Source organism: Anabrus simplex, chromosome 5 (assembly GCF_040414725.1).
Source record: "Anabrus simplex isolate iqAnaSimp1 chromosome 5, ASM4041472v1, whole genome shotgun sequence".
NCBI classification, from domain to species: domain Eukaryota; kingdom Metazoa; phylum Arthropoda; class Insecta; order Orthoptera; family Tettigoniidae; genus Anabrus; species Anabrus simplex.
The window spans coordinates 37,569,236-37,596,946 of NC_090269.1; the positions used below are offsets into that span (position 1 = coordinate 37,569,236).

Genomic DNA, 27,711 nt, shown 5'->3' on the forward strand with positions numbered 1-27,711 from the left:
AAATCAGTCTATTTAATAGATTGGTTGCTTGATCATGAGTATCTATAGTGTGGAGTGTCTATTATGATAATTCTTGAGGGGTAGAATTAGGTAGAAGCTCTAGCCGATCCACTGTTTCCCGGAAATTGGAATGTGTGCGCACACGCGCGTGGTGGTGGTGGTGGTGGTGGTGGTGGTGGTGGTGGTGGTGGTGGTGGTGGTGGTGGTGGTGGTGGTGGTGGTGGTGGTGGCAGTGGCGGTGGTGCATGTGCGGACAAGTCCATATTTCACAAACTTTGAAAAATAGGGGTAGGAACAATTGCTTCAGATATGCTTGGTTTCCAGGAAAGAGAAGCTTATAATTTTATGAATTGAAAAGAAAAAACCCCTTCAAATCTGATAAAAATGACAAAAATGCTAAAGATGACAAAAAACTAGAATAAAATGACCTTTTCCAAAAAACAAAACAAAAGATGCCCTAACAAAATGGCTCAATTAAAAGTTTTTTAAGTTTTAATATTTGTAGGCATGTAAAGCTTTTAAATAAAACTAGAGGACCCGTGCTGCTCCACAGCATTCGTTGTAAATAGGTCAGAGATAACTCGTCTTGATATGCCTGTCGTAGTCAAATCGTTTTGCCTACCCTTTCCAATGGTTTTATGAACATTTAATAAGAAGCACGTTATTGTATGCTGCAGTCCATAGTCAGAATTCATCCATTCTGACGTCGTCATGCCGTCTGTTTGGTAAAAATCTATCCAAATATTTGCTTTTTATATCCTGCAGTTCTTCATGTAAAGCTTGGTATTGTGTCATAGAAGACAATGGTATTTTTAATCACAGTTCTTCTATCTAGAACGGTTGTCTTCTGAGCTCATAGGTTAGTCTTGAAGGAGCGCTTTTTCTCAGGCAGAGAACTTTTTTTAAGATACATGGCCTTCACTCTTTCCAATGCAGCTAGGCTATCCTTCGATAGGTGTTCCCAGATAATATCTAAGGTGTATGTCATGATGGGGTCTGTTTATACATATAATTGTTTTCTCTTAGCAGCTTGAAAGTTATTAGGGATGCTCTGCCATCTGTTGAATATATTTGGAAGATGAGAAATGTTAGAGAATCAGAGTATCTAGCAGAGAATAGTATTCTTCCATGATCAGAGGAAGTATATATCTCTGGCTTGACAGGTAGTAATCAAACATGGCTGCAGGCAATGGCATTACTAAGGATGAAGATCACATATTCGTATATCAAAATATTTAAAGTATTAGTCTCTTAGCAACCTGCTAAGTATAGAATGTATTGCGGGTTAGGGTAAGCCTTCGCCTACAATTATTGGAGTGATCATTTAATGATTTGATTTTATGATTACTCAAAGTTGGCTGAACTTAGAGACCTGTCAATGAATCATGATTCACCGGCAGATAATTCTGGAGAGAATGAAGCAAACAGGTCCAGTAGAACTGACGGACGGATATGCCAAAGCTGTTTATAAACTCTTTTAATATATAGATAATGCAAAATCATCAAATGCCTCGCCGTAACTGTGCACTGTGTCAGTCGTTATGTGATTATGGACAAGATGTGTTCAGTATGCAAATGCTCCCAGAAACAAATAGGTTCAGTAAGCAGAACACAGTGTTCGATCCAGCAACTGTAGGGTGCTGCTTACTACAAGCAGTTGTAAACTACCCTGTTGGAAGTGAGTTATAGGGAAGTCCTGAAGGAAAGGGACGACAACAACAGGCTAGCGCACCTCAGAAATGAAACAATGGCTAGTCAACAATATCTGGAAAGCAAATTCGCCATGAGCAAGACTGAAATTCAATTAACAGTTCATACTCGTATTATAATGCCAGGTCCGTGACTGGTACAACAACATGTAATGCAGGAGTGCCCAATCCATCGTCAGGATACTACACTCATGTTCATAAAAACCAGGTCACCTTTAAAGACTAGAGATAGGAAGTTCATATTCACAGGACTTGTGCAATGGTATGTTCTGAAGAAATGATTAGCATTTGAACCATGTCAGCCCTCAGGTTCAAGGTCCACATCAATATCTCGGCGCACCACCACCGACTGGTAAAATATGCCTGCGGCTCTCATTGTTGCTATAAACATAAGGTAATGGATCAGTGTGACTTGAGCAGATGTGAAGGATGCCTCGCATACGTATGCGAGAACTGTACCATCGAATGAGTGAGTTTGAACGAATGCGCATTACTGATAGGAGAGAACGTGATGCATCCATCAGGGAAATTGCTGCTTGAGTGGGACAAAGTGTGACAGCAGTGCAAAGGGTATGTACAGAATGGCCGTAGAACACGACGAGATGGGTCTGGTCGCACCACCCAGACCACCCCCAACGAAAATTGACACCTCATATGAATGGCATTGCAGGACACATCTGCATCCACCTCAGTTCTGGCGCAACAGTGTAACACATCGTACACTATTAGGAGTGACAGTCCGTTGCAGTTTATTATAGTCTGGGTTACCAGCGCGTCGTCCACTTCTCCGCCTACCTTTGACTAATGTGCATAAACATGCTAGACTGCAATGGGGTATGGAATGACTTCACTGGGGATAGGAATGGCAGCAGGTAGTGTTTTCGGATGAATCCAGGTTCTGTTTGTTTTTAAAATGATGGCCGCATTTTGATTCGCCGTAGACAGGGGGAGAGGCATCACATTGACTGCATTCGCACAAGACATACAGCACCAACTCAAGGCCTTATGGTGTGGGGTGCCATTGGGTACAACCACAATCACAGCTGGTGCGTGTCCAGGGCACTGTGACCAGTTTGACCTACGTGAATGACATCCTGCGACCCATAACCATACCCTTTCTGCACGACACCCCAGACGCCATATTTCAGCAGGACAATGCGCGACCACATGTTGCTGCACGAACACGCGCCTTCTTGTTGTCACAGGATGTCAGACTGTTGCCCTGCTCCGCCCGATTACCGGACTTGTCGCCAATCGAAAATGTGTGGGATATGGTGAAACGACGGGTGTGGCGCTGTGACCCAATGCCAACCACCAAAGATGAACTGTGGAGCCAGGCGAATGCAGCATGGATGGCTATACCCCAGGACGCCATTCGCGCCTTATACGCGTCGATGCCATTATGCATAGAACAAGTTATCAGTGCTCAAGGAGGACACAGTGCCTACTAGGCAACAGGACACATGCTGAACCTAGGTGACTGATATGCTAATCATTTCTGCAGAACATACTAATGTCCTGTCTCTAGCCTTTCAAGGTGTTCTGTTTTTTATGAACACAAGTGTATAATACATTGATATAACCATCAGGTATCAGTGAATAAGCTATTCACATATCATGCCTTGAGACCTATTTACCTACAAATGAGGCATCTCATGTTATATTTAGTTTCCTCTTGCAGTACTTGATGCTATTTAATACCTAAACCTCCAGTAGTGGGGAGAATGTTTCTCAGGAATTCTTCATTAGGACAGCTTTGATGATTGCCTGATGACACATGCAATGGAAGGGACAGTACACGGAAAGAGAGCGAGAGGAAGGTAAAGGTTCCAGCTGGTAGACAACATTAAAGTGGGAAGAAGATACAACCTCACATGAAGATAAGCTGAAGACTGGGAAACAAGGAGGGGTAGACCATGAGAAGACCTGCCAACTGGCAGAATGTGACCATTGATGATGATGATGGTGATGATGATGAGCAAATGTTTCTCAAGTCATTTTATTTCCTCTCCATTTGATGTTATTTAATTGAATTAGTCTTAACAGCTCTATTGTGAAATAATGGGAGTTATTTCTAAGATAGCTTTTTGGCATCCCTTGTATCTGACAGACCAAATCAAGATTTCGAATACATGGATGTCACTTGTCACAAAATGGTTGTACAATTATAAAGTGTACAAAATCCCTTACAGTACATCTTATAAAGACCAAATCCTATACAGTCGAAACTGGTTAAGACGTCCCTCTCTAGCATGTCTCCCTGGTTATTACGTCATTATTCCAAAGTCCCAGTCCATGTCCTATTAAATACACGCTAAAGAAACCTGGACAGCACATTTATGTTATTCTTTAGCACATTTGTAAATTAGCATTCCCGGCCACGTTGCGTACACGACGCTCCAGCGACGACTGGCCTGGGTAAGGATTTAGTAGAGAACTTAATTTCATGGCACCAGAGCATGGTAGCGTGTCAGCCTACAGCTGCAGGGAGTGTCAGTCTCAAGGCAGTCTTTGATGTGGGTGTGTGTTTGTTTGGATCGCGCAACAGTAGCTTGTATGACATGTTGGTGCTTAAATTTTACATTTGTGAGTGAATTGCGTAACAACGCACGTAAATTAGGCCTACTGCACTTCCGTATAGTAGTTTGCAGGACATTCAGTTAGGGAGAAGAAGAAAGTTAGTTTACAAATGATGGAAAATTAAGGTTTACTGAGGAAGGCGAATGCTAAACCACACATGAAACGTGTGCAAATCGCCCAGATGTTGGACATTCCTACAATAACTTTAAACATAACTGTAAGCGACTTGTATAGTTTGCGTCTCTAAGGACGTTTCTCCTTGATGTTTTAATACATTGGTGATCTTAAAATGTATTATTTCTTTATTTATTTCATTAATTATAATTATAAACACTTGTTTCTTTGTTTTCATCATAATTATTTTTACGCTCAAACCTAACCTTAAATTTAACAGTGTAATTGTTTTTCATTTTTTAGCATGTTCCCTCTTTATGACGTTACTTTTTTTTCAGTCACCACAAAAACGTCCTAACCAGTTTTGGCTGTGCAGAAAGATAAGAACACTGAAAGGAACACATTACAGGATAAACACACTGACACAGGTCATTGTGAGAAGAGGGAGAATTGGAAAATACAAAAGTACAAGAACAATCTCGACATCTTCATACAGTTCTGTCTTCACATAGATCGGCTTTCTTCCTGTCAATCCCAGTTCTTCTACATCCATTTCTTATCAGTCTCTGATGAGCTCGTTTTGCTTCCCAGCTTTATCAGGAGGGCAGACATCAACACTCATTAAGGGGCCATCTTGTCAGATCTTCAGTCTTTATGCGAGAAGTGCAGGATAAGAAGAAAGCCAGGTAAACATGGAAAGGGAAGAGAAAAGTGGTAAAAGATTAGGAACACAGGACAGACACAAAAGGGGAAAAGAAACCCAGCAGGTCAATGTAAATATTGTAAAGAAACAAAGAAATGCAAATTAAATCATATACTGAAAGACAGGGAATGAAAGGAACACATAATAGGATATACAGAATATATAACCAGTATAGGAAGAGAAAGGACAAGGATAAATATCCATCTTTCTATATATGACTTGATTTGCACTTGTTTGAGCCTTTCTGTTAATTTTCAGTCCTTTACATGTGTACATATACATGATTTAACAAAGAAGGCCTTCATGGCTGCTGACAAATGTGGACCAAGACACTACTACTTTACAGAGGAAAATGGGTTTGTAAAAGAGAAAAATCATATGCATATATGAACTTACATTGTCTCCAAGAGGTCTTCTCCAAATCCAATGAGTACAGATCATTAAAGAACTTTCCTGCAATATCTTCTTCACTTTCCTCCACATCCCAAACACCACCAAATGTATACAGTTTGTTACCAGGCGCAACAGTCATACCCAGACCACAGCGTGGAGACATAAGCGAGCCAGCATGTTTTATAGAAACCCACTTCCATTTCAGACCTGTAGTATCATGCTCTGAAACAGTATTACAAGTGATAAGCTTTAACAGCTTCATTTCAAGTAATACTAATCCCGTATTGACTATAATCAATTAGTGAATATTCAAGATAAACTTAAATATTATAACTGAATGGTCCGCCTATTCAATACAATATATAATTTATTATATTTAGTACATGTTTCGTCCCCCAAGGGACATCATCAGCTAATAATAAATTAACATTAATATATCAGAAATACAAAATAGATATTATTAAAAGTGGAAAGACACATTAAAATATTGATATATGGTTACGACATTTATCACATTATATTAATTTCCTCTTCCATGTCACGTTACTTACACTTATCTTTTTATTTTATTTCAGATAAAATTATATCCATTACCACAAAGAACTTTGCCACTACGGCCCCGAGCTGACTTTAAATTCTGAAGCATTCAATATATTATACTATCTAAGGAATAAATATTAAAGTTTTAACAAATCTTTCATCAAGAGATAGAAATCAAGTGTGCTATTTACAACAATTGATCATTTAAGATTTTATAAAGCAAAACTGGTATTTTCTAAGAATATCAACAAGAGTAAAATGGACAATTTAACTGTTTTATCTATCATATGACTTACAATTTTAACAAAATTTTGAAGATCTTATTTTAAATTTCGTAACCATATATCAATATTTTAATGTGTCTTTCCAATTTTAATAATATCTATTTTGTATTTCTGATATATTAATGTAAATTTATTATTAGCTGATGATGTCCCTTAGGGGACGAAACATGTACTAATTATAATAAATTATATATTGTATTGAATAGGTGGACCATTTAGTTATAATATTTAAGTTTATCTTGAATATTCACTAATTCATCTGAAACAGTATTCATCACCATTATGAAAAATATGTAACAACTGCAAAATCATTTTACATTTCAGCAAGCAATTGCTACTCACTTTCAGGAGTTAACAGGAACATGTCAGTGTGAACACAACCTTTGTCTACATCTTTCTTGATTCTCTCCTTGCTGTAGCCTCCATAAATAAGTACCCTTCCATCAGGCAAGGCTGCCATGATACAGCTGGATCGTGGTGGTGGAGGAGTACCTATAAAAAATCATGAGCATATAAAATGATATTTTGGAACTATGCTGTAGAAATGCTATACCAAAAAAGTAAGGTAAACTTCACCTGTAGGTTCCAGTTTCTTCCAAGTATAATTTTCTAAATTAAATGCATATACATCATTGAAGTACTTGTAGTCTCGAAGATTATCATGAAATCCGCCGAAAACAATAAGTTGTTTCTTTACACAGACCATCCGATGCCCACTTCTAGCAGATGGTCCACCAGGAGCACTGAAAGAGAAAACGGAGAAAAAGAAAATATTATTTTAGCTTTAGTTTTAATGCATTCTGTGTTCTACAATATTATTACTAAGGATTCCATACCCTGATAAAGAGAATGTATGTTTTAAACAACAAAATCACATTGTCATTTTTTGGGGAAGAACTGAACAAGTTAATCTCTCAAAATAATACTGTTCTATAACTGATGATGGTGATAATCAGGGAGGAAAAAACTAGTCTTCAGGATCGGGTGGACCACAGAACTTGAAGTGGGACTTCATCAACATCACATACTGAAACAGTCTGCTAAGAGAGCATTAGCAGCCGCAAAATACTGCCACTACCGAGACTTATACATTTAGCTGGATGAGCCAGGAGGAGCAACCAATATCTACCATCTCACCCAATTCTGTAATCGTTCAACTCACGACATGTGGCATGTTATGCATATCAAGGGTCACTAGCCATCCTATGACTATGTGACAAACAAAGAGGTGCGAAGAGACTAGGTGTGACCCCAATTGCAGAAAAAGTGAGAGAAGCAAGGCTCCGATGGTATGGTCATGTCATGCATCAGGACAGCAGTTCTATGCAAAAGTGCCCCTTCAGTTTTCCTGGAGGATATCGTCCACGTGGCAGACCAATGAAATGGTGGATGGACTCCACCACGGAAGACATGCGGGTTACAGACCTCAGCCCAGAAAACGTATAAGATTGAGTAAAAAGGAGAAGACATAGCAGGATAGAGGACCTCATGCAACGGGACATACAGTAGGAAATACCATGATAATAATAAAAATAGTAATCATGGCATTTGTATATTTTCAGAAGGCATACGACTCAGTGGATAGACAAACATTGTTCAACATACATACTAGAGGAATTCGGTGTTGATCACAAGACCAGATCTCTGATCAAAGAAACACTCACCAACACTACATCTAAAGTAAGGTTCCAAGAAGGTCAAGACGGGATTAAGGGAGGGTGATGGCCTTTCACCGATACTTTTTAATCTAGTCTTAGAGAAAATAATTAGAGTAAGGAAAACAGAAAGTCAAAAGGAAGGCATGAGTGGTGTACAGCTAGGATATAAGAAAGACTACCTGAACGTGGATTGTTTGACTTTTGCCGATAATATAGTGATCTTAAATGAAGCAGAAGATCAAGGTAAGAAGATATTACACAAGCTCGAAGAAACTGCAAGAAACGCAGAACTGAAAATATCATATGATAAGACTTGAGTAATGAATCAAATTAGAAATGATCTAGCTAGACAAGGTCTGGATTTGCAGCAGATTATGGAAGAAGACATCTAGGCTTAGATGAACAGAAATAAATGGAGAGCGCTCATTCACCACACCCGGGAAACTGTAGGTGTTCAAGATGATGATGATGATGATGATGATGATGATGATATCTGCTATCAAACTGAAAAGTAAATGACTCACAAGATCCCACCATCTCTGGATTATGGGGAGCATAATCAAGATTCTATACTACATTTTTATGTAATTGACTTTCAGGATTCAGTTGATCATATCCACTTCATGGTTCTCTCAAACTTATATTCTATAGTAGGTCTATCCAAACTTTCAATTGGGTAAGTTGGTGAATTTAATCCTGGTTAGTCTGATGGTATTTAAAATTGCTCAAATATGTTTTTTTTTTTGCTTTACGTCGCACCGACACAGATATGTCTTATGGCGACGATGGGATAGGAAAGGCCTAGGAATGGGAAAGAAGCGGCCGTGGCCTTAATTAAGATACAGCCCCAGCACTTGCCTGGTGTGAAAATGGTTTGCTATTTGCTTTACGTCGCACTGACACAGATAGGTCTTATGGCGAGGATGGGATAGGAAAGGCCTGGGAATTGGAAGGAAGCGGCCGTGGCCTTAATTAAGGTACAGCCCCAGCATTTGCCTGGTGCGAAAATGGGAAACCACGGAAAACCATCTTCAGGGCTGCCGACAGTGGGGCTCGAACTCACTATCTCCCGATTACTGGATACTGGCCACACTTAAGCAACTGCAGCTATTGAGCTCGGTGCTCAAATATGTAAGCCTCATGTCATTACATTTACTGGCATACAAAAGAACTCTTGTGGAAGAAAATTCAGGAACCTTGGCATTTTGGATAACTGTAAAAGTAGTTAGTGGAACATAAAACAATAATATTATTAATAAAACTGAGTTCCCATGAAGAAACTACAATATAATTTAACCAATTCAGACCATCAAATCAACAAAAATTATTATTATATCAATAAAGGATCAGCAAAAGTTATAGAAGAGCAGATTTTTACAAACAAGAAAAAATGCGGCCAAATAGTTTGGAGTTCATTGACTAGTTCCTTATTTTATGTTTATTATAGACCCAGACAAAATTTAATACGTTGATGTGATAAATGAATTTTTAACGTACCAACGTTACACAGTCAGGATGTAGTATATTTACCTTATTTTCTCCCATTTTTTATTAACAATGGAATACATCCACAGATCTCTGTAGTGATAGAACTGAGCTTGAGTAGGACTGGCATATTCTCCTCCAAACACCCAAAGCTGTCCTTTACTTGCTGATAATACCACCATTTGATGACCACACCTTGGTGGTGGGCCTCCAGGAGCTTTAACCAAGGTCCATTCATTTCGAGGGATGTTATAGAAGAAGAGGTCATTGTAGAGAAAAGTCTTGAACATATGAATTACACATCTATTACATTCTACTTAAAATATATTTTAAGTATAGGCTTCCATCACATATGGGTATTAACAGTTCAGTGTTGGTTGCCACCAGGTATACAGTAGTACCTTAATTGTGTAAGCAGCAAAGATTTACCTCAGTATCTCATAAACAGTCCTGTTGAAATTACGGCTAATATCTATACAAGATCAAATATCATGCTTTTTTTTTAATGAAGGGTTTTTTATTAACCACCTATTCAATATTAAATACTGTATTGATTAGGTGGTTAGTAAAAAAACCCTTAATTAAGCAAGAAGTCATATCCATCAATACGGACTCTAACAATGAAATTCATTAAAATATTACTTGTAAAAGAAGTCATACATACTATAGGTGAGCCATGTAATGTTGCACTTGACAGTTGTATTTCATGTTGACATTACTGCAAAAAGTAAACAGGAAATATCACCCATCAATCATGGTGACAAATGTATTATTTTTAAATTTTGGATATAGTTCCTCACATATACATGGTAGTTCGCGTTCAATTTTGTATAGTGCTTATAACCTTTTATTTCCTTACAAATATATAAGAATTTATTGTTTAATGTAAAGTTCAAGCTAGTTGCAAAATAAAGATGAGCAATTTTCATCTGATTGTTGTTGGCAGTGGCTAGTATAGAGGTGCCATCTATAAGTATTGTAGCCTGACTACCATACTGATGTGTTGCCATTTTGCCTGTTGTCACTAGCACATACTCATGTGTGGTTCACACGTTTATGAAAGATGGATAGTTTTGCGTTCTTTGTGAGATAATTGTGAAATTCTCTTTTAAAACTAGTACTGTGTGATGTCATGGAAACAATGACACCATTAGTGATGAATCATGAAGTAGTGATAATCCTTTGCGTCGAGGATTTCCCGTAATAGTCAGGCATGTGAATTAGTGCAGAGAACTCATGAGGTTTACAACAACCGGGTGAGCTGGCCATGCGGTTAGAGTCGCACAGCTGTGAGCTTGAATCCGGGAGATAGTGGGTTCAAATTCCACTGTCGGCAGCCCTGAAGATGGTTTTCCGTGATTTCTCATTTTCACACCCGGCAAATGCTGGGGCTGTACCTTGATTAAGGCCACGGCCGCTTCCTTCCCACTCCTAGGCCTTCCCTATCCCACCGTCGCCATAAGACCTAACTGTGTCGGTGCGACGTAAAGCAAAAAAAAAAAAAAAAAAAAAAAAAGTGGTTTACAACAGGGCTGTTCCTTTATTTATGGCTGTTCCTCTATTCCTACAGATCAAGTTGTGGAATGTACATTATGTATCAGGTAAAAACAATAAGGTTTAGAAATTTCTATAAATTAAATAGATTTTACATGTAACCTATCGTGATAGCATCAGTATATATTACTGTAACATTTATTGGTGTATTTAAAGTGTGATTCTTGTTGGCCAATTTCTTTTGTATTTTGTAACACCGCAATAATAAGAACCTCATAGTAGATTTATCCAATATCATTTTGTGTGAGGATATATTTTGTTACAACTTTAATCGGTGTTTTGAAAGTGTAATTGCTGTCGGACTATTTCATCTGTATCGTGTATCATAGTGATGAAACTGAAAGCATGCTTCTAAAAGCTAACCATGTCATGTAATCAGCTGTTATTATGGTGGCAACATCACTCCGGGTGACCAATATGACTAACATTTTGCGTAGCTGTCATGTGCAACCTTATGCTGGCCTACCTATAGAAAGACAGGAACATACACTGGAAGAAATATTAGGATAAACGTGGTGAAGTGTTGGCCTGCCAGCATAACTTAACATGATTTTGAAAGGCGAGTTATTTCTTGCCTTGAATTCTCTGTGATCTCAGAGAAAATGTCAGAAGGAAGACCTGGAATTATGTTATCATTAACATTGAATTGTAAGCTACACCACACCACACTAACTTGCGTCTGAAATCCAGGAGGCCTATTTGGTATGATAACATTATTAAGCAGCCAGGGCCTTTCAACATCAAAAAAGTCTGGAAGGAAGGGTGGAGAGATTTTTCATCATCTCGCCAAATCCAATTAGATGATCCTTCCCAGCATGTTCCAGGAACTGATCTACCAAGAGCTATGTGGTGCCAACTAAACCGCGAATGAACTGGTCATGGTAGGTGCAAAGCAACGCTGCACAAATGGGGATGGCTAGATTCACCTACTTGCGACTGCGGAGCCCAAGATCAGACGATGAACCACATCATTCGGGAGTGTCCAAAGCGCAGATTCACAGGTGTTTGGGAAGAGTTCATGAAAGCATCAGCTCCAGCGCTTTTCTGGCTGAAGGGTCTTGATATTCATTCTTAATTTATTATGTACATACTTGTGTTAAATAATGTAGATTATTTGTTCCTTTGTTCCATACTGCAATACTAGATATGTTGCATGCCTCATGTACTGCCACTTTGAGCAGTTAGCGGAAGTATGTCTTTTTCATTCATTCTTCTTCACTACCAAATCCACTCACACTGTCTGCATTTTTCCCTCAAAGTACTATTTGCTGCGTATGACTCGCGTAGTGTCTACATATCAGTCTTGTTCAATCATTCCATTTGGGTCCAGTCTTAGATCGAAAGCTTAACTAAGATGTGACAAGTCATTTTGCTGTGTTGTCCCTGTATATTTTCTGCATTTTAATTTCCTTGTGCTCTCCCTGTTTTTCCAGAAAATGGGTACCCTGAGATTGCATACAATAGTATTTCTGATGAAAAGTCCTATGCAACACTCTGCCCTTCCCTTGTTAACACCTGTCAGGTACACTTTATAATCTCCTCAATCTCCTATTCATTTTCTCCCCTTACCCGAATATCATTAACTCCTAACACATCCAGAAGCAGCCTCTTTGCTGACTCTGCCAGTTCTACTTTCTTTCTTCTATAAGCCCTATGAATATTTATAGCTACCCATCGAATTCCATTTCGTTCGCCAAGTTATTTCCAAAGAGTCCCTCGCCTGTCGAGTGGGAGTGGGACTCCGTTACTCCCATAGGTCCGAGGCTTGCTTAGAACATTCTGAATGTGCTTGGTGAAAATTCTGTGAAGCAGAATCCTACCCTTACTTACACATACTCCCAGTGAGGATCTCTCCTCTAACAGGTTAGGGACCACAGTAGATTGACAGTCCTAGCTGCCTAAGCACAAGGAGGACCATGACACAGAATATGTCCGAGATGCCCACTCACATTCCATAGCAACTGGTATCCCGACTCTAAGGACCACTTACTAGGCCACTCAGCTGTTGCTCATGGTTCACGAACTAGGACGTGACTATAGTAACCCACATCATGAACCATAATAATGAATAAAAATCAACAACCATAAATAGTATCAAGTAGGGAGATTATGAACTCAGTAATTTTGGAGAGAGGTGTTTTCCAGGTAGAAGGGTTTAAATATTTATGCAAGTCACAGTCAGAAGTTTGGATGAACATTGTGGTGTTTCTGTGAATTTCTTACTTTTTCTCTTTCTTATTTCCTAGTGGTTTAATGTCACACTAAAACATCAAAGGTGTTTGGCAACACAAGGATGGGAAAGGGCTAGGATTGGGAAAACAGTGGCTATGGCCTCATTTAAGGTACTTCTCCAGCATTTGCGAGTTGTAAAAATAGGAAACTACAGAAAACAATTTTCAGGGCTGCTGCCAGTGGGATTTGAACCCACCATCTCCTGAATGCAAGTTCACAGCACATGACTCAAATTGTGTAGTCAACTTACTCAGTTATTTTTTATTTTGATACTCAGTAGAAATTATTTGATATTAATATAAGTGTTGCCAGGAATTTGATGAATTTATATATAAAAAGTTTAAGAGTAAACTGCACTGTAAATTGCTGTGATTTCCAGGGGCGATTTCTCCAAGCATGCTATGCTTGCTGTGCAAGCACAATATTTTTCTAAAGCAGGCGAGTAAAAAAAATTACAATATGTACCGTATCTGTAATAGATCTGCATTATACAAATCGCATGTTGCATATATCTTGGTGAGTCCAGCGAGGCTTACTCGTGTCTTAGGAGCTTCAGCAGAGCTGTAGACACAGCAAGAAATGTATGCGCGCGCAGGTTTCTTCTCTCCAAGGCCGGTTGCAAGCTGTCACGTTTGTAATGTGTAGTTGGAAGCTCTGGTCTGAGAGCTACAGATCTAGTGTGTTGTGTCAGTGAGTAGTGTACTGTAAGTTCCTGATCATCTATTCTGAATGATTTGACGTGCTGCAATGGGTTCCGAACCGTGCATTATTGACAGCCTGTTATCAAATCCATTTTCTCGGAGGACTATCCAAGAGAAAACAGACATTATTAAGAATGGCAGGCCCTGTCCGGCGCTGCCAGATTTAAAGATACAGCACAGGGGGAAAAATAGAGAATATGTACGTTTGTTCTCTGTATCTCAATATAATAATACGCACTGGTTGACAGGGTCCAAGAAACTGAATAGACTGTTTTGCTGGCCGTGTTTACTATTTTCTGCTGATAACGGTGTATGGTGTAAAAGTGGCTTTGACAATTTGAACACCTTGACACTGTCCATTACAAGACATGAGAAATCTGAAAACCATATGAAGCGTTTCTTGCAATTAAATTGCTTTGGCCATACAAGGATCGACCACCAGCTGGATGAACAGAAACGCATCAGTGACCAACTTCATAATGAAAAGGTAAAGAAAAATCGTGACATACTTAAACGACTGATCGATGCAGTGTGTTTTTTAGCAAAACAGGAACTACCATTTCGCAGACATGACGAGTCTGCAACTTCCGTAAACAGAGGGAATTACATCGAACTTCTACAAATTATAAGTGAATATGATCCTCTTCTGGCAGCTCATCTGAAAGACTCCACCATTTTTAGAGGGACGTCGTCTGCAATCCAAAATGATTTAATAGCAGAAATAAGTTCAGTAATTGTGAGAAGAATAAAGGAGGAGCTTAAACAAACAACTTTTGTGGCAATAATGTTGGACGAAATATCTGATATTATTAATAAGTCACAACTCTCTACTTTACTCCGTTTTGTAGGCGAAAGTGGTGAAATTCAAGAGAGGTTTCTTGGTTTTGGTGACGTTAGTAAAGATCGCACTGCTGGAGCCCTCTTAAATCATGTTCATGCTATTTTAAACGAGTTTAGTTGTGAGGAAAAGATTGTGACTCAAACATATGACGGTACTGCTGTCTTAGTAGGTCATGTGAACGGGCTTAATAAACTACTTCAAGACCAGCATCCATATGCGACATTGTGCATTGTTATAGCCACCTATTGAATTTAACACTACAGCAGTCTGCTTCAAAAATCAAAGAATGTACAATTTTCTTCCAAACAATGCCAGGACTTGCTGCTTTTTTTTTTTTCAAAGTCTACAAAGAGAACAGTTGCTCTTCGAGATTTTGTTAAGAAGAAATTGCCAACAGTAGCACCAACGAGATGGAATTTTGCTTCACGTCTTTTAATACTGTGAAGGAATGTTATGATACGCTGGTGAAATTCTTTCAACATGTACAGGATACTTCATACGACTGGGATGAAGACACTACATTGATAGTACAAGGATTTTTGTTCTTCTTACTTAAGTTCAACACTAGATTTCTGCTAGCAGTGTTCTCCAAGATTTTTTCATTCTCCGATACTGTGTTCAATATTTTACAACAAAAAGTCTGGATATTCAGTACTGTGGCAAGAAGATTGAGGACCTCTTTTTAAATATCCAGTCTATGAGAGATGAAGATTTTGATAATTTGTATGGACATGTTGATACTGAAATTGATGTTTATGGAGGACAGCCATGCTCTAAAAATCGAAGAATTAGTGATAAACCGGAAAAATCAAAATACAAACGTCTATTCAATGAAATTATTGACAATGTACTTGTCCAAATAGGAGACCGTTTTAAAAGCATAAAGAAATTTGTGTTCTTTTCGCTGTTGGATTGTGATTTGTTTGAGAAGCACAGAAATAGGTTTCCAGACAGTGATGTTACTACCCTAGAAAAGACCTATGGGTCATTTTTCGACACTGTTTGCTTAAAAACCGAATTAAGTGTGATGTATTCATCTTCTGATTTTAAACAGAAAAGTGTTTCAGATTAATGCAGTTTATGCATACTAATAAATTGTACATGGGTATGCCAGAAATTTTCAAGCTCATCAAACTTGTAGCAACAATTCCTGCTATTAAATCCTCTGCAGAACGTTATTTTTTAACACTGATATGCATTAATACATATTGCAGATCGACTCAAGGTCAGGAGAGGCTATCATCATTAGCTATGTTGTCGATTGAAAAAGGATTGCTTGCAAAAATTAGATTACAGTCCTCTTTCTATGATGAAGTTATTGATGGTTTTGTAAAGAGAAGCCACAGAGTAGAGTTTGTTTTTAAGTAGGAAGATCTAATAAATAGTTGCAATTTTTCTGTGTACATAATTTGACGTTTACTTTTTTAAATTATATAATCACTGGCTTGTCATGATTTGTTAATAATTATAAAATGTGTCTGATTATTATTCTTTTGGCCATTCTTGAAGGTGTGACGTAACAAGTTTGAATGTATGTTCATGTAACCGATGATTAAAATGTTCATGTGATTTAGCGATTATTGGGTTTATAAATTTTATTCATTCAGAACTATGCATGTCCCACCCCACCAACTTTTACGAATGGAAGAGCAAGCCTGACCTTCATGACCAGCATTCGCCTCTGGTGATTTCACGTGAAGTGAGTAGCATCAGTCAGGAGTAATGAGAAGGATATTCGCATATGAGTTCTGAGGGTGATCCCATTTTTAACTCTTTAATTTTAATGTAGCAAAATGATCAATTGGTATTGGTGATGGAGTCATATGAGGTGAATGAAGGAGGATAGATCACCTAGGACAACAATGGAATCAGACATGGAGGATAAGAGAATCAGAGGGAGATCAAGGCAACTATAGATAGACTTACATTTTTACCAATTTAATGATACAGTAATAGGTTTGGAACTAAAGAGGCCACAGAGCTAGCTGCAAACAGAGGATTGTGGAGTGCTTAGTTAATTCACAAAGGCCTGCAGACTGAATGCTGTAAGACATAACAGTCTATACTAAGTAATGTATGTATGTATGTATGTATGTATGTATGTACGTATCAATTGGTAGAGAGCTGTTGGGTAAACACAGTGTCATACACCAAGTTAGTGCTTGTTGCTTCTGCCTCTTCATGAATCAATACACTTGCAGAAAATGAAATCCCAACATCACGATGATATTAATTTAGAGGAATACAATTTAGGCTCGGCAATTCTCTAGGTAACATATTTATTTGATTAAAGTTTCCAGGTCACAGGTTCAAGTACAGTATATCCGAGAAGAGAGGCGACATGGTGGTACATTAATAACCAGTGTAGTCACAACGATTTTGAATGCAAGCATGCAAACTTGCATACTTCGTGTTGTACAGATGACATATGTCATTTTGTGGGATGAAGTTCCATGCCTCTTGCACTTCGTCAGTCAAATCAGCAACAGTTTTGTTGGATTTGTCATCTCATAATATCCCATACGTGCTCAATGGGTGAAACGTCTGGTGATCTCGCAGACCAAGGCAACTAGTTGACACTCTGTAGAGCATGTTGAGTAACAGTAGCGGTATGAGGATGAGTGTTATCCTGTTGGAAAACACCCCTTTGAATACTGTGAATGAACGGCAACACAACTGGTTCAATCCTAGTCTGTCATACAAATCTGCTGTAAAGGTTCTTGGGATAACAACGGGAGTGCTCCTGTTGTGCTCCCAAGATAATAAATCCTGGTGTAGGTCCAGTGTGATGACACTGCAGACAGCTTGGTTACAATTGCTCATCTGGCCTCCTTCTTACCATCACATCCATCACTGACATCAAGAAGACGGAAGCAGCTCTCACCGAGAACACAACAGATCTCCACTCCGCCCTCCAATGAGCTCTAGCTTGACACCACTGAAGTCACAGATGGCAGTGATTCAGAGTCAGTGGCATGAACTTAACAGGATGTCTGGCTCGGAGCTGTCCCTCAAGTAATCGATTTGTTACAGTTTGCTGCGTCACTCTGATACCAACTGAAGCTCTAATGGCTGCTGCAGATGCAGTATGATTCACCACAGCCTGCAGCAAATACGGCGGTCTTCCCTCTCCGTAATGGCCTTTGTGCAGCTGGACCATGGTCTTCTTGAGACAGTGCCTTCCTCTCACCGTTGTTGCTAACACCGAAGCAAGTCTTTCTGCAATATCGTGAAAAGAACATCCACCTTCTAGTAGCCCTATTAAACGGCCTCGTTCAAACTCAGTAAGCTACTGATATTGCCTTCTTCATCTCCTTAGAGGTATGTTTGACTCACAAGATGATTACTAACGCTCACGAAGTGTACAGCGCGTATTTCAAGTAAATTTGCTTTGCAAGGTCATAATAGTGTTACTAGCACCAATCTTCATCGATTAGTGAACAAATGTGAATAGGCATCATCGTTCAGAGGTGCAAACATGCCTCCCGAATTCTGTTTATCTAGCACAACTCCTTGATGTTGGGATTTCATTTTCTGCCATTGTATATCAGTACAGTACACTTTTGATGGTCTAAAAATAGAGTTCCAAACACTAAAACTTATTGTACATCACAATAGTGATTCACAGCCCCTTAATGTTCAAACAGTTGATGTACAGAGTAAAGGCCTTGACCGAGTTTCAGTTCAGTTCAGTTTAATATGAGTGTGCCTACAGTACAGAGTGCTATGGTCTTCACCGGGCGAGTTGGCTGAGCGGTTAGGGTCGTGCAGCTGTGAGCTTGCATCTGGGAGATAGCGGGTTCGAACCCCACTGTCGGCAGCCCTGAAGATGGTTTTCCGTGGTTTCCCATTTTCACACCAGGCAAATGCTGGGGCTGTACCTTAAATAAGGCCACGGCCGCTTACTTCCCCACTCCTAGGCCTTTCCTATCCAATCGTTGCCATAAGACCTATCTGTGTCGGAGCGACGTAAAGCAAATAGCTATGGTATTCACTGGTTTCTGTTAGTACTGAACAATGTTCAAAAAACATAAATCGATAGAGCAGAAGCTGGAAATAGTGCACAAACTTGAAAAGCACAGTTCAATATGGCACTTTTTTTTTTTAACTTAAGGCGTGAGGAAAACAACAATCCGGGATATAAGGAAAAACAAAGACAAAATAATAAGTTTTGTGAGCAGCTCGAAGTAATCTAGAGGTTTGTAAAAGCAGAAAATAATGAAAATATCAATCTACGCAGAACTGGATAGACCCATATTGGAATGGTTTCAACAGAAACAAGCAAGTTTCTGGCGTAATATGCATCAAACAGACCCAGCTTTTTTTCTTTCAAAGCTTGGAGATCGAATATCATCTGGTTGGCTAATGGTATTTAAACAACTCATTTAGCTTCATTTAATTCCAAACTGCTTTATCAACATACTAGCTGATGTACCCGTGCTTCGCTACAGAATTCTACATTGTATACGGAATTCTAGGTTAGGTAGTGTTCACGTTGTGAGCAAGATTGTATTAAATTGCATAATTTTTAACATTACCACTAGAAACACGACGGAGAAGTCACCAAACGTCTCTTCTCATATGACGACTGGATTAGGGAATTTTCATTTCATTGTAACGATAGGCCCGCTTGCCTACCATCAGTCACAATCAAGTTGGGGAGTTTTCATTACAATGGCAGGCACTCAATCTCCACCTGCCTTTTTACATCCTCAGAAAGACTGTCTGAGTAGTTTTCCCAACTGAAATTATAATGACATCAGTAGGAATGACACGATTAAAAGCAATGTTTTCATACGAAATACTTGATCAAATGAAAAACCACACATTTTCTCACTGTTAACGAACAATTTTAACGCTTCCGATCTAACAATCCAAAGTTCCAGAGCTGGAAAATTGTGGTACTATAATTTGGAATATGCGTAAATTGTAATTCTAGACCAGATCATTCTACTACTACTACTACTACTACTAAGTGAACCTCTGCCTTAAATGCGCACACTGCTCATTCAAAACAGCGGGTCAGAGTAGGGATCGAATAGCTGGAATATTCTGATTAACCAGTGTGTTACGTACCAGCAGTATCAGGAAATACCACTGCATTCCATTTTCCCATCACAATTAGATTCTCATCTCGTTTTACATACTGTATTAAATCTTCTATCTCTTCATCACCCGCTGAACTATTAGGCATATAGACCTGCACTATTGTGGTGGGCATTGGCTCGGTATCTATCCTGACAACAATAATCTGTTCACTAGGCTGATCATACTAGCTTACCCGCTTCCATATTTTCTTATTCATTATTAAACCAATGCCTCCATTTCCCGTTTGATTTTGTGTTGATTATTCTATAGTCATCAGACCAAAAAATCCTGCTCTTCCTACCAATGTACTTATACCAAGAACATCTAAATTTAATGTATCTTTTTCCACTTTCCAATTCTCTAACCTACCACAATGATTAAAATTCTAACATTCCACATTCCAACTCATTTAATGTCGGTATACATCTTCCTGATGATTGCCCCCTCTCGTGTAGTCACCACCTGGAGATCCAAATGGGCGACTTCATTTCCTCCAGAATATTTTACCCAGGAAGAAGCCATCAGCAGTAGATCATTCATACAGAGAGAGAGGGGAGGATTCACCACCATGGTTTTAAAAAGATGCATTATTCATCATAGATTAGGTATAACATAAAAATCAATAAATCCAACACCATGATTCAAGGATATTCTACCGGTACTGTGCAAATACCAAGCGTATCTACAATAAACTACACAGTTATGGCTGCAGTTTCCTGTTGCTTTCTGCTGTACAGCAGTATCAACATAGTTAAGCCACATTAAATATTATTACAAGGCCATATCAGTCAATCATCCAGATTGGCACCTTTGCAAATGCCGGAAAGCTACTACACAACTTTTGATGAACCATTCGTTAGTCTGGTCTCTTGACAGATACCCATCCGTTATGATTACACCTACAGCTCGGCTATATGCATCACTGGGATGCATAAGACACCCCACCGCGGAAAGGTCACATGGTTTGCAGGGGAGGATTCACCACCATGGTTTTAAAAAGATGTATTATTCATCATAGATTAGGTATAACATAAAAATCAATAAATCCAACACCATGATTCAAGGATATTCTACCGGTACTGTGCAAATACCAAGCGTATCTACAATAAACTACACAAACTGGCTACACTTTTATTTTGCATGACAAGCAGCCCTGGCTGTTAAAATGTTGTCCAATATTTCATATTAATGGGAAAAAAGGGAGTGTGTGGGTCAGTCTTCAACACTGAAACTTGACACAAGCATATGTCCCCTTCGAACAATCCTAGGACTCCACTCACGAATGATGCTTAAATATTTACCTTTCAACAGAAGCACTTTGAATGAATCCCATTCAACAGAGAGTTTTTATCCTCTGATTGCAAAAAATTGTTAGGCTTACCTTTTGACCATTAAAATATTCACCACCAAAAAGTATTAGTTCCTCTTTTTCTGGATGAGCAGCTAAAGTAAAATTAACTCTCCTTGATGGGGCTGAAACAAGTTGTTCAACAACTTGCTGCCTTCGTTTCTCTTCTTGTTCTATCTGTGCAACTATCTTCTCAATATCATCCTAAAAGCAAAGAATTAAATGGATTTAGAATTTCATGTTTATTTATTTATTATCGTCTTGTTTTTTATGGCATGGCTCAGGCTACAGAGCCTGCTATTATGCCCAAACATAATACACTGTTTAATTTGTTTTAAATTCTACAACATACTAAAACTGTGTAACATATACACTAAATGGAAAAGCTTATCATCCAGTTCCTACAGTTAATATTTACTTGAAGAAAGTAAATTATTTTAGATATGTGCTATAGATCATGTTCTTATATAGGCCTACAGATAATGTTTACAACAGCTTCCTTTGATCAGCTGAGTACTAGGAATGTCTCTAATTTCAGCTGGCAAGGAATTCCACAGGTGGATAACTTAGTAGTGGGAACGAATGAATCACTATAAATAGTAGTGTGATAGGTAGGGAAACTTAGCAAGGAGTTAGTTATGATCTTGTTCAGTAACTATTTCTGGATGATAGGTACTGAAGGTAATCTCTCAAGTAAACTGGTGTTTTGCTCCGTAGAACACTATGAATAACTGACAGAGTGTAGATTTCATCTCTCCTCTAAATATAGCCAAGGTAACTGACTGAGGTAGGAAGAGATGTGGCATGTCTCGGTTTATTGAAGATAAAGCGGACACATGCGTTGTATGCACGCTGTAATTTGGTACTGAGTGTGCTGTTTAGAATCACACCAGGGCGACTGGAGTGCAAAATTGAGGAGGATGATGATGTGCTGTTTAAACTGTTGTCTATAACATCTCCATAATCAAAAATGGGTAGAATTAGATTTTGTATAAGTAAATGAGTATAGTGTGTAGAAAGTTTGCTGGTGGATTTTTGTTGCATGTTCAGACCAGGTTAGAGTTCTGTCAGTGATTAGACCAAGATTCTTCACGGGGTCTTTCAGACCAATTTCTGTTCGCTGGAACATAATTGTAGGAATGTTTCTTTAAGTCCTAACTATAACTGCTCCAGAGGTTTAAGTAAGTTTTGATTTCATTTAATATTTACTTTGCAGTTTGGGAAGAAAGTCTGAAATGGAATTGATTTAGCCTTGTGAGGACAAGTGAAGAGCCATCCCATACAAAAGCTGTCAAGGTCTGAAGCACACTCTGTTAATAGTAGTCCTTCTGTTTTTAAGACAGTGGACATGATTCCTGCTGAGGTTGGTAGAGTAGAGTCCCAGTTTCATCTAGTTCAGAGGTGTGCAGTGAGAGAGCTCCTTAAGCTGACGGCATGAGCACAGGAAGAGCTGAGATCAGCTGATTTGTACTAGTTTGTGCTGTAAAGATCCGATGGCGATATGCGGAGTCAAGGTGCAAGCAAAGCTACAGCAACATACCTGGCTGAGTATATTAGGTTTTCGCAGTGCAATCGTACGGTTTGTTTGTCATTAATTGTATTTTATGCTGTATTCCTAAACAAGCTTTTATGTTGGCCTACAGTATTTCTACGGGTACAGATAGTAGTCAAAGGAGTATTTGGTTATCATATGTCAAAATAATTAATTTTGTTTCCTACCATAATCTAATGCATTGAAGAGAACGAGACATTAGGGATAATAGAACTGTTAAGCCCCATTCACAATGCAAATGTAACGTAACGTAAACTTAAAATTAACGTTAACTTAGAAGTTAGCGGCCATCTTATCTAATGGATCCATTCACAATGCGCCGACGTAAACTTAACTGCGAGTCCGTAAAATTAAGGGATTGCAAACTCCAAGCTCTTGCGGTTAATTTTACGTTAACTTTAAGAACCAGCTAATCAGAGCAGAGGTAAACATTGTGTGTTGTGCACGATATAATGGCTTCTTTTGACGAAACACCTGTAATTCTCTTTCAAAATAATATTTGTGTATAGGCTATGTATGATAGAAGGAAAAATAATTACAAATACGCTGTAGCGAAAAATAATAGGTGGAAATTAATATCCTGTAGAAATGAAATCTGACAATAAATGGCGGGAGACAAGCTCGCAGCGCTGGCAAACGGACGAGAGACAATCCCTGTCATAAATAAAATAGTGTCCCTGTATATTTCTTAACATTATGACGGACTACTAGTTTACGAAAACGATATCATCCAAACATCTCATCGGGGTGTGATAGATAGGGTCATAGATGTCGGTAAAGGAGACCTTACATTTCTTTTTATTACAAAAGGGGAAGCAAATCGTAAGAAAGGCAAACAGTTCAGGTTTCATCTGCATGTCCTAAACGAACTGATGAGGGTCATTTCTTACAGTAGATTACCGAAATCGCCCTGAGATAAACTTCCTTGATTCAAGGGATGAAGCCATTTTCTGCACCGTTGTTTAGATCGCCTTTTCAGGTACCGTAGGCCTACACAGCTCCCAGGAGCAAAGCAATAGATGTTTGAAGTAATATGGATTCCGCTACCACGTTGTTTGATTCCATCGAGGTATTGAAATATAAAACTGAGTTATAGCCCAAAACGTAACTTCCGTACTAAATAACATGGCAGTGTTTTGATTGGCTGCTGTGTACTCTTTACGTTAATGTTACGTTCCTCCATTGTGAATACCACAAATTTTACGTTAATTTTACGGTTACGTTACGTCGTTAAGTTTACGGTTACGTTTGCATTGTGAATGGGGCCTTAAAAGTTTAAATAAATATGTTTAGATATGCACAACAGCAAACATTCTCTATGGGTAGGAAAACTACAGGATGAAACATGTAAAACAATTTTAGCAGCGTGTAATAACTGAGCAACATCGTCACTTGCTTCGGACAACAGGGGCTGCGGTTCGAGACCAGATAAAGGTAACATTTTTGAAATAAATAAGCAGTTCGCATTCCACGTAAAACCATTTGTTCCACAGGTTGTGAACACAATTTTGGTTTTTTGATGCGTGGCGCTGGAAAATGTAAGCTGTTCTGAACTTTTGCCGTTCTTTTTTACTTTTAAATTTTTTTTAGCCACAGTGTCCACATTGTGGTACACAGGTTATGTTTACCTAAACATATATAAACAACATACCTCCCCTATAGCTGCCAGTTCCTTCTTCTGCTTTTGTGTTAATTTCTTGTGTGTTTTAGCAGCTGTCTTTTCCGCCCCCTTGCCTTTTTTCTTAGCCTTATCTTTCTTGCCCATTTTGTTGTGAATTGTATACGCTTCACTTCAAACACACGTGCATTTCACAGCATCATGTAAATATCGTCTGTCAACTGACTACTTTCCGTTAGTTACCAACATCTTTGACGAATGATTATCCAGATCGAATCTTGAATATAACGGTGTAAAAGACTGCTTTCATGATCTAGGTTAATCATTTAGAGAAATCAGGAAGTCACCTTCATACTCATGTTCAGTAATATAAAAATTAGTTCTAACAGGAGAAATGCTCCATCAGATAAGTATCTCTTCATGGCCGGACTCTGGCCATGATCTCTTTTATATCCTCTTTGTTGTTAATCTAGGCGGCGGTGGGTAACGGCATACACAATTGTAATTAGGGTTGAAGGAGACTGCATAGTGCTGCTCCTATGCGACTCTAGTATGAACTGCTTGAATGTTGTTAGGAGGATACGGAAGGATATGCCTTCAAGCGGGTTATTGAAATTGACTTTGTGTTACAAGCAACTGTTATTTAGTTGATTTCCACAATACAGCTATTACAAGGGCGGTAATTATTAACATTGTTAATCATTTTCATACTGATTCGTATACGCCGATTTCGTGAAAAGAGTTGCAGTCATGCTCGCTGGAGAAAGTAACCCCTCCTCTGGTAAGAGATCATTACTATTAAATCTTTTCACAGACTCTGTTGCTTATGGTGAGTTGGCTTTAAGTGTTAAATTTTTTCAGTTTATCAGGCATATGAGTTATTTCTATGCATCATGTAAACTGAACGTACAGTCTAACTTCAGTTTACTTCGCTATGTAGCTCTCTTTTTCTTTCCGGTATTCTTATCTAAGAATCGATTTGTAACAAATATACAATATACGATCGTTTCTCTAGATTTCCTAAGGAACTAAATAATTCTAGATTCTACAATATCATTTACCGATATCTGAGTATATCTACTTTAAATCACAATTGTAGGCTAGTGTTTTGAAAATGACTTACCGGTACATGCACACCGAGCGAGTTGGCCGTGCGATTAGGGTTGCGCAGCTGTGAGCTTGCATTCGGGAGAGTAGTAGGTCCGAATCCCACCGTCGGCAGCTCCGAAGATGGTTTTCTCTAGGTTCTCATTTTCAAACCAGGCAAATGCTGGGACTGTACCAGTACCTTAATTAAAGCCATAGTCGCTACCATCCCATCCCTCCATCGCCGGAAACCTTCGATGTGTTAGTCGGACTTTAAATAGGTAATAGGAAAAAAAAAACCAACAGGCAAACAAATAAAAACCCAACAAAAATACAAACCTTTCATGCGCCGTAAGTTGCCTGCTTTTACAATCTTCTTCTGGCGTCATCTCCGCACAGAACGTTGACGACTACCATGGGATAAATGGAGTAATCTTTCTTATTCTGTGTTTCCCATATCAGAGTTGCCGTATCGTGGATATCGAACCACTGTCGGAGGTTCCATGCCGAGGATACCTACCTAGTATTCTCCGCTCCGTCGTCCACGTTTTCCTTCTATATTTGTCATTTGGAAAGATGTGGCTGGAATAGGCTGCTTACTTACGTTTAGTGAGTGTTCAGACTTCACATGCTTCCCCGGCACCTCCTCATTGATAACGTGGTCTTCACATGGGATTTTGAACATTCTGCGGTACATCTGCATTTCAATAGCCTGCAATCGGTACAGTGACGAAGAATTTAAAGTGTCCATCTTTTGGCACCGTAAAGCAGCATCGGTAGCACATAAACCTTCACGACGTGCCAATGAGTTTTGAATCGGTGGTCACTATTACACACAAGATGGTTTAATTTCAGAGTAGCTCCTGCGTTAGAGCGCTGGCTTTCTGAGCCTAACTTGGCAGGTTCAACCCTGCCTCAGCCCGGTGGTATTTGTAGGTGTTCAAATACGCGAGCCTTGTGTCGGCTCTTGCGGGACATAATTCTGGCACGTCGATGTCTCCTAAAACCATATAAACGTAGTGGTACGCAAAGCCAACAACATTAATTTTATTCACACCTCTGGAGATGTTGTGTTTCTTGACTACCATGAATTTTGTTTTCTGGATAAGGCCAAACTCTTTGCTTACTTCGGTGATGCTATTCAAAAGAAATTGAAAGTCTTCTGCATTGTTAGCCAGTATCACAGTGTCATCTGTATATCGCATGATTTGTTGTTTTGGTTCCTGTTAATCTTGAATCCTTCATCAATTTTATCAAGAGCGATCCAAAAAATGACTTCAGAGTATAAGTTAAAAAAGGCTTGGAGGGAGGATAGCCTACAACCTTTTCCTCACATCTTTTTGTACTATCGTGATATGGTAATATCTTCGATAATGTGGTGTCCAATTTTGATGAGTGTTTTAATTGCATATGATGTGTAGAGAGTCCGGTTCCATGGCTAAATAATTAGCGTACTGGCTATTGGTAGCAGGGGTTCCGCGTTCGATTCCTTGCAGGGTCGGGAATTTTAACCATAATTGGTTAATTCTGCTGGCACGGGAGCTGGGTGTATGTGTCGTCTTCATCACCATTCATCCGCAATACGACGCGGACAAATATTTCAGGTTCCCTATGGGAATCAACATCTATATCATCTGATGGCCAGGCAGGCATCAATTTTTGGTAATGAGACGAAGTCTCTCATAGTGCATTGGCACTGCTGGTGGCTTCAAGTAGCCTACGCAGTGGCCTCCACGGGGTCGGTAGATGCAGAGTGGGTTGTTGTCCCATAAGCTCTGTACTCTGACCGGCCAACCGAGCAGAGGAGAGGTGGTCACGGCTCTACCGTGGCTCTACGCCTCTGCATTCGGGAGACGGGCCTGGGGTACAGTGCTGCACTTCTCGCCTGGCCTCGCCCGTCGGCTGTCCTGAGAATGGTTTTCCGTGGTTTTCCATTCTCCTGCACTAAGGCGAATGCCGGGACAGTTCGTAGTATAGGTCACGGCCGCCTACCCCCTCACCTTCTCCGCACATCTCCTCTACCGTCTCAAATCTCCCGGCCTGAGCGACGGCGTCACCGTCTAAGAGGCCCGCCTCCTCCTTCAGGGGAGGAATGAAAATGAGAATAGTAGTAGTAGCCTCCACGGTATGCACTAGCCATGCGTCTTGGTGGGTGTGCTATTTACCAACTGATGAGCCCAACTTAGCACACTGGGACGAAACGCTGGCAACTGGGAATAAGTTAG

At 39.3% G+C, this 27,711-nt stretch overlaps 1 protein-coding gene across 1 annotated transcript in view; it reads right to left on the reverse strand.

Moving 5' to 3' along the window:
• Positions 1–24,628, reverse strand: part of LOC136874299 (kelch domain-containing protein 4) — a 45,748-nt gene extending 21,120 nt beyond the window's left edge. Inside the window, exons 1-6 of the mRNA XM_067147940.2 lie at positions 24,434–24,628; positions 21,264–21,434; positions 9,512–9,747; positions 6,900–7,066; positions 6,666–6,815; positions 5,503–5,721 (exon numbers count right to left, since the gene is read on the reverse strand). Of these exons, the coding sequence (XP_067004041.2) occupies positions 5,503–5,721; positions 6,666–6,815; positions 6,900–7,066; positions 9,512–9,747; positions 21,264–21,434; positions 24,434–24,547 (1,057 nt within the window). The 5' untranslated portion in view covers positions 24,548–24,628. The remainder of the gene's footprint in view (positions 1–5,502; positions 5,722–6,665; positions 6,816–6,899; positions 7,067–9,511; positions 9,748–21,263; positions 21,435–24,433) is intronic.
• Between the last annotated feature and the right edge of the window lie 3,083 nt (positions 24,629–27,711).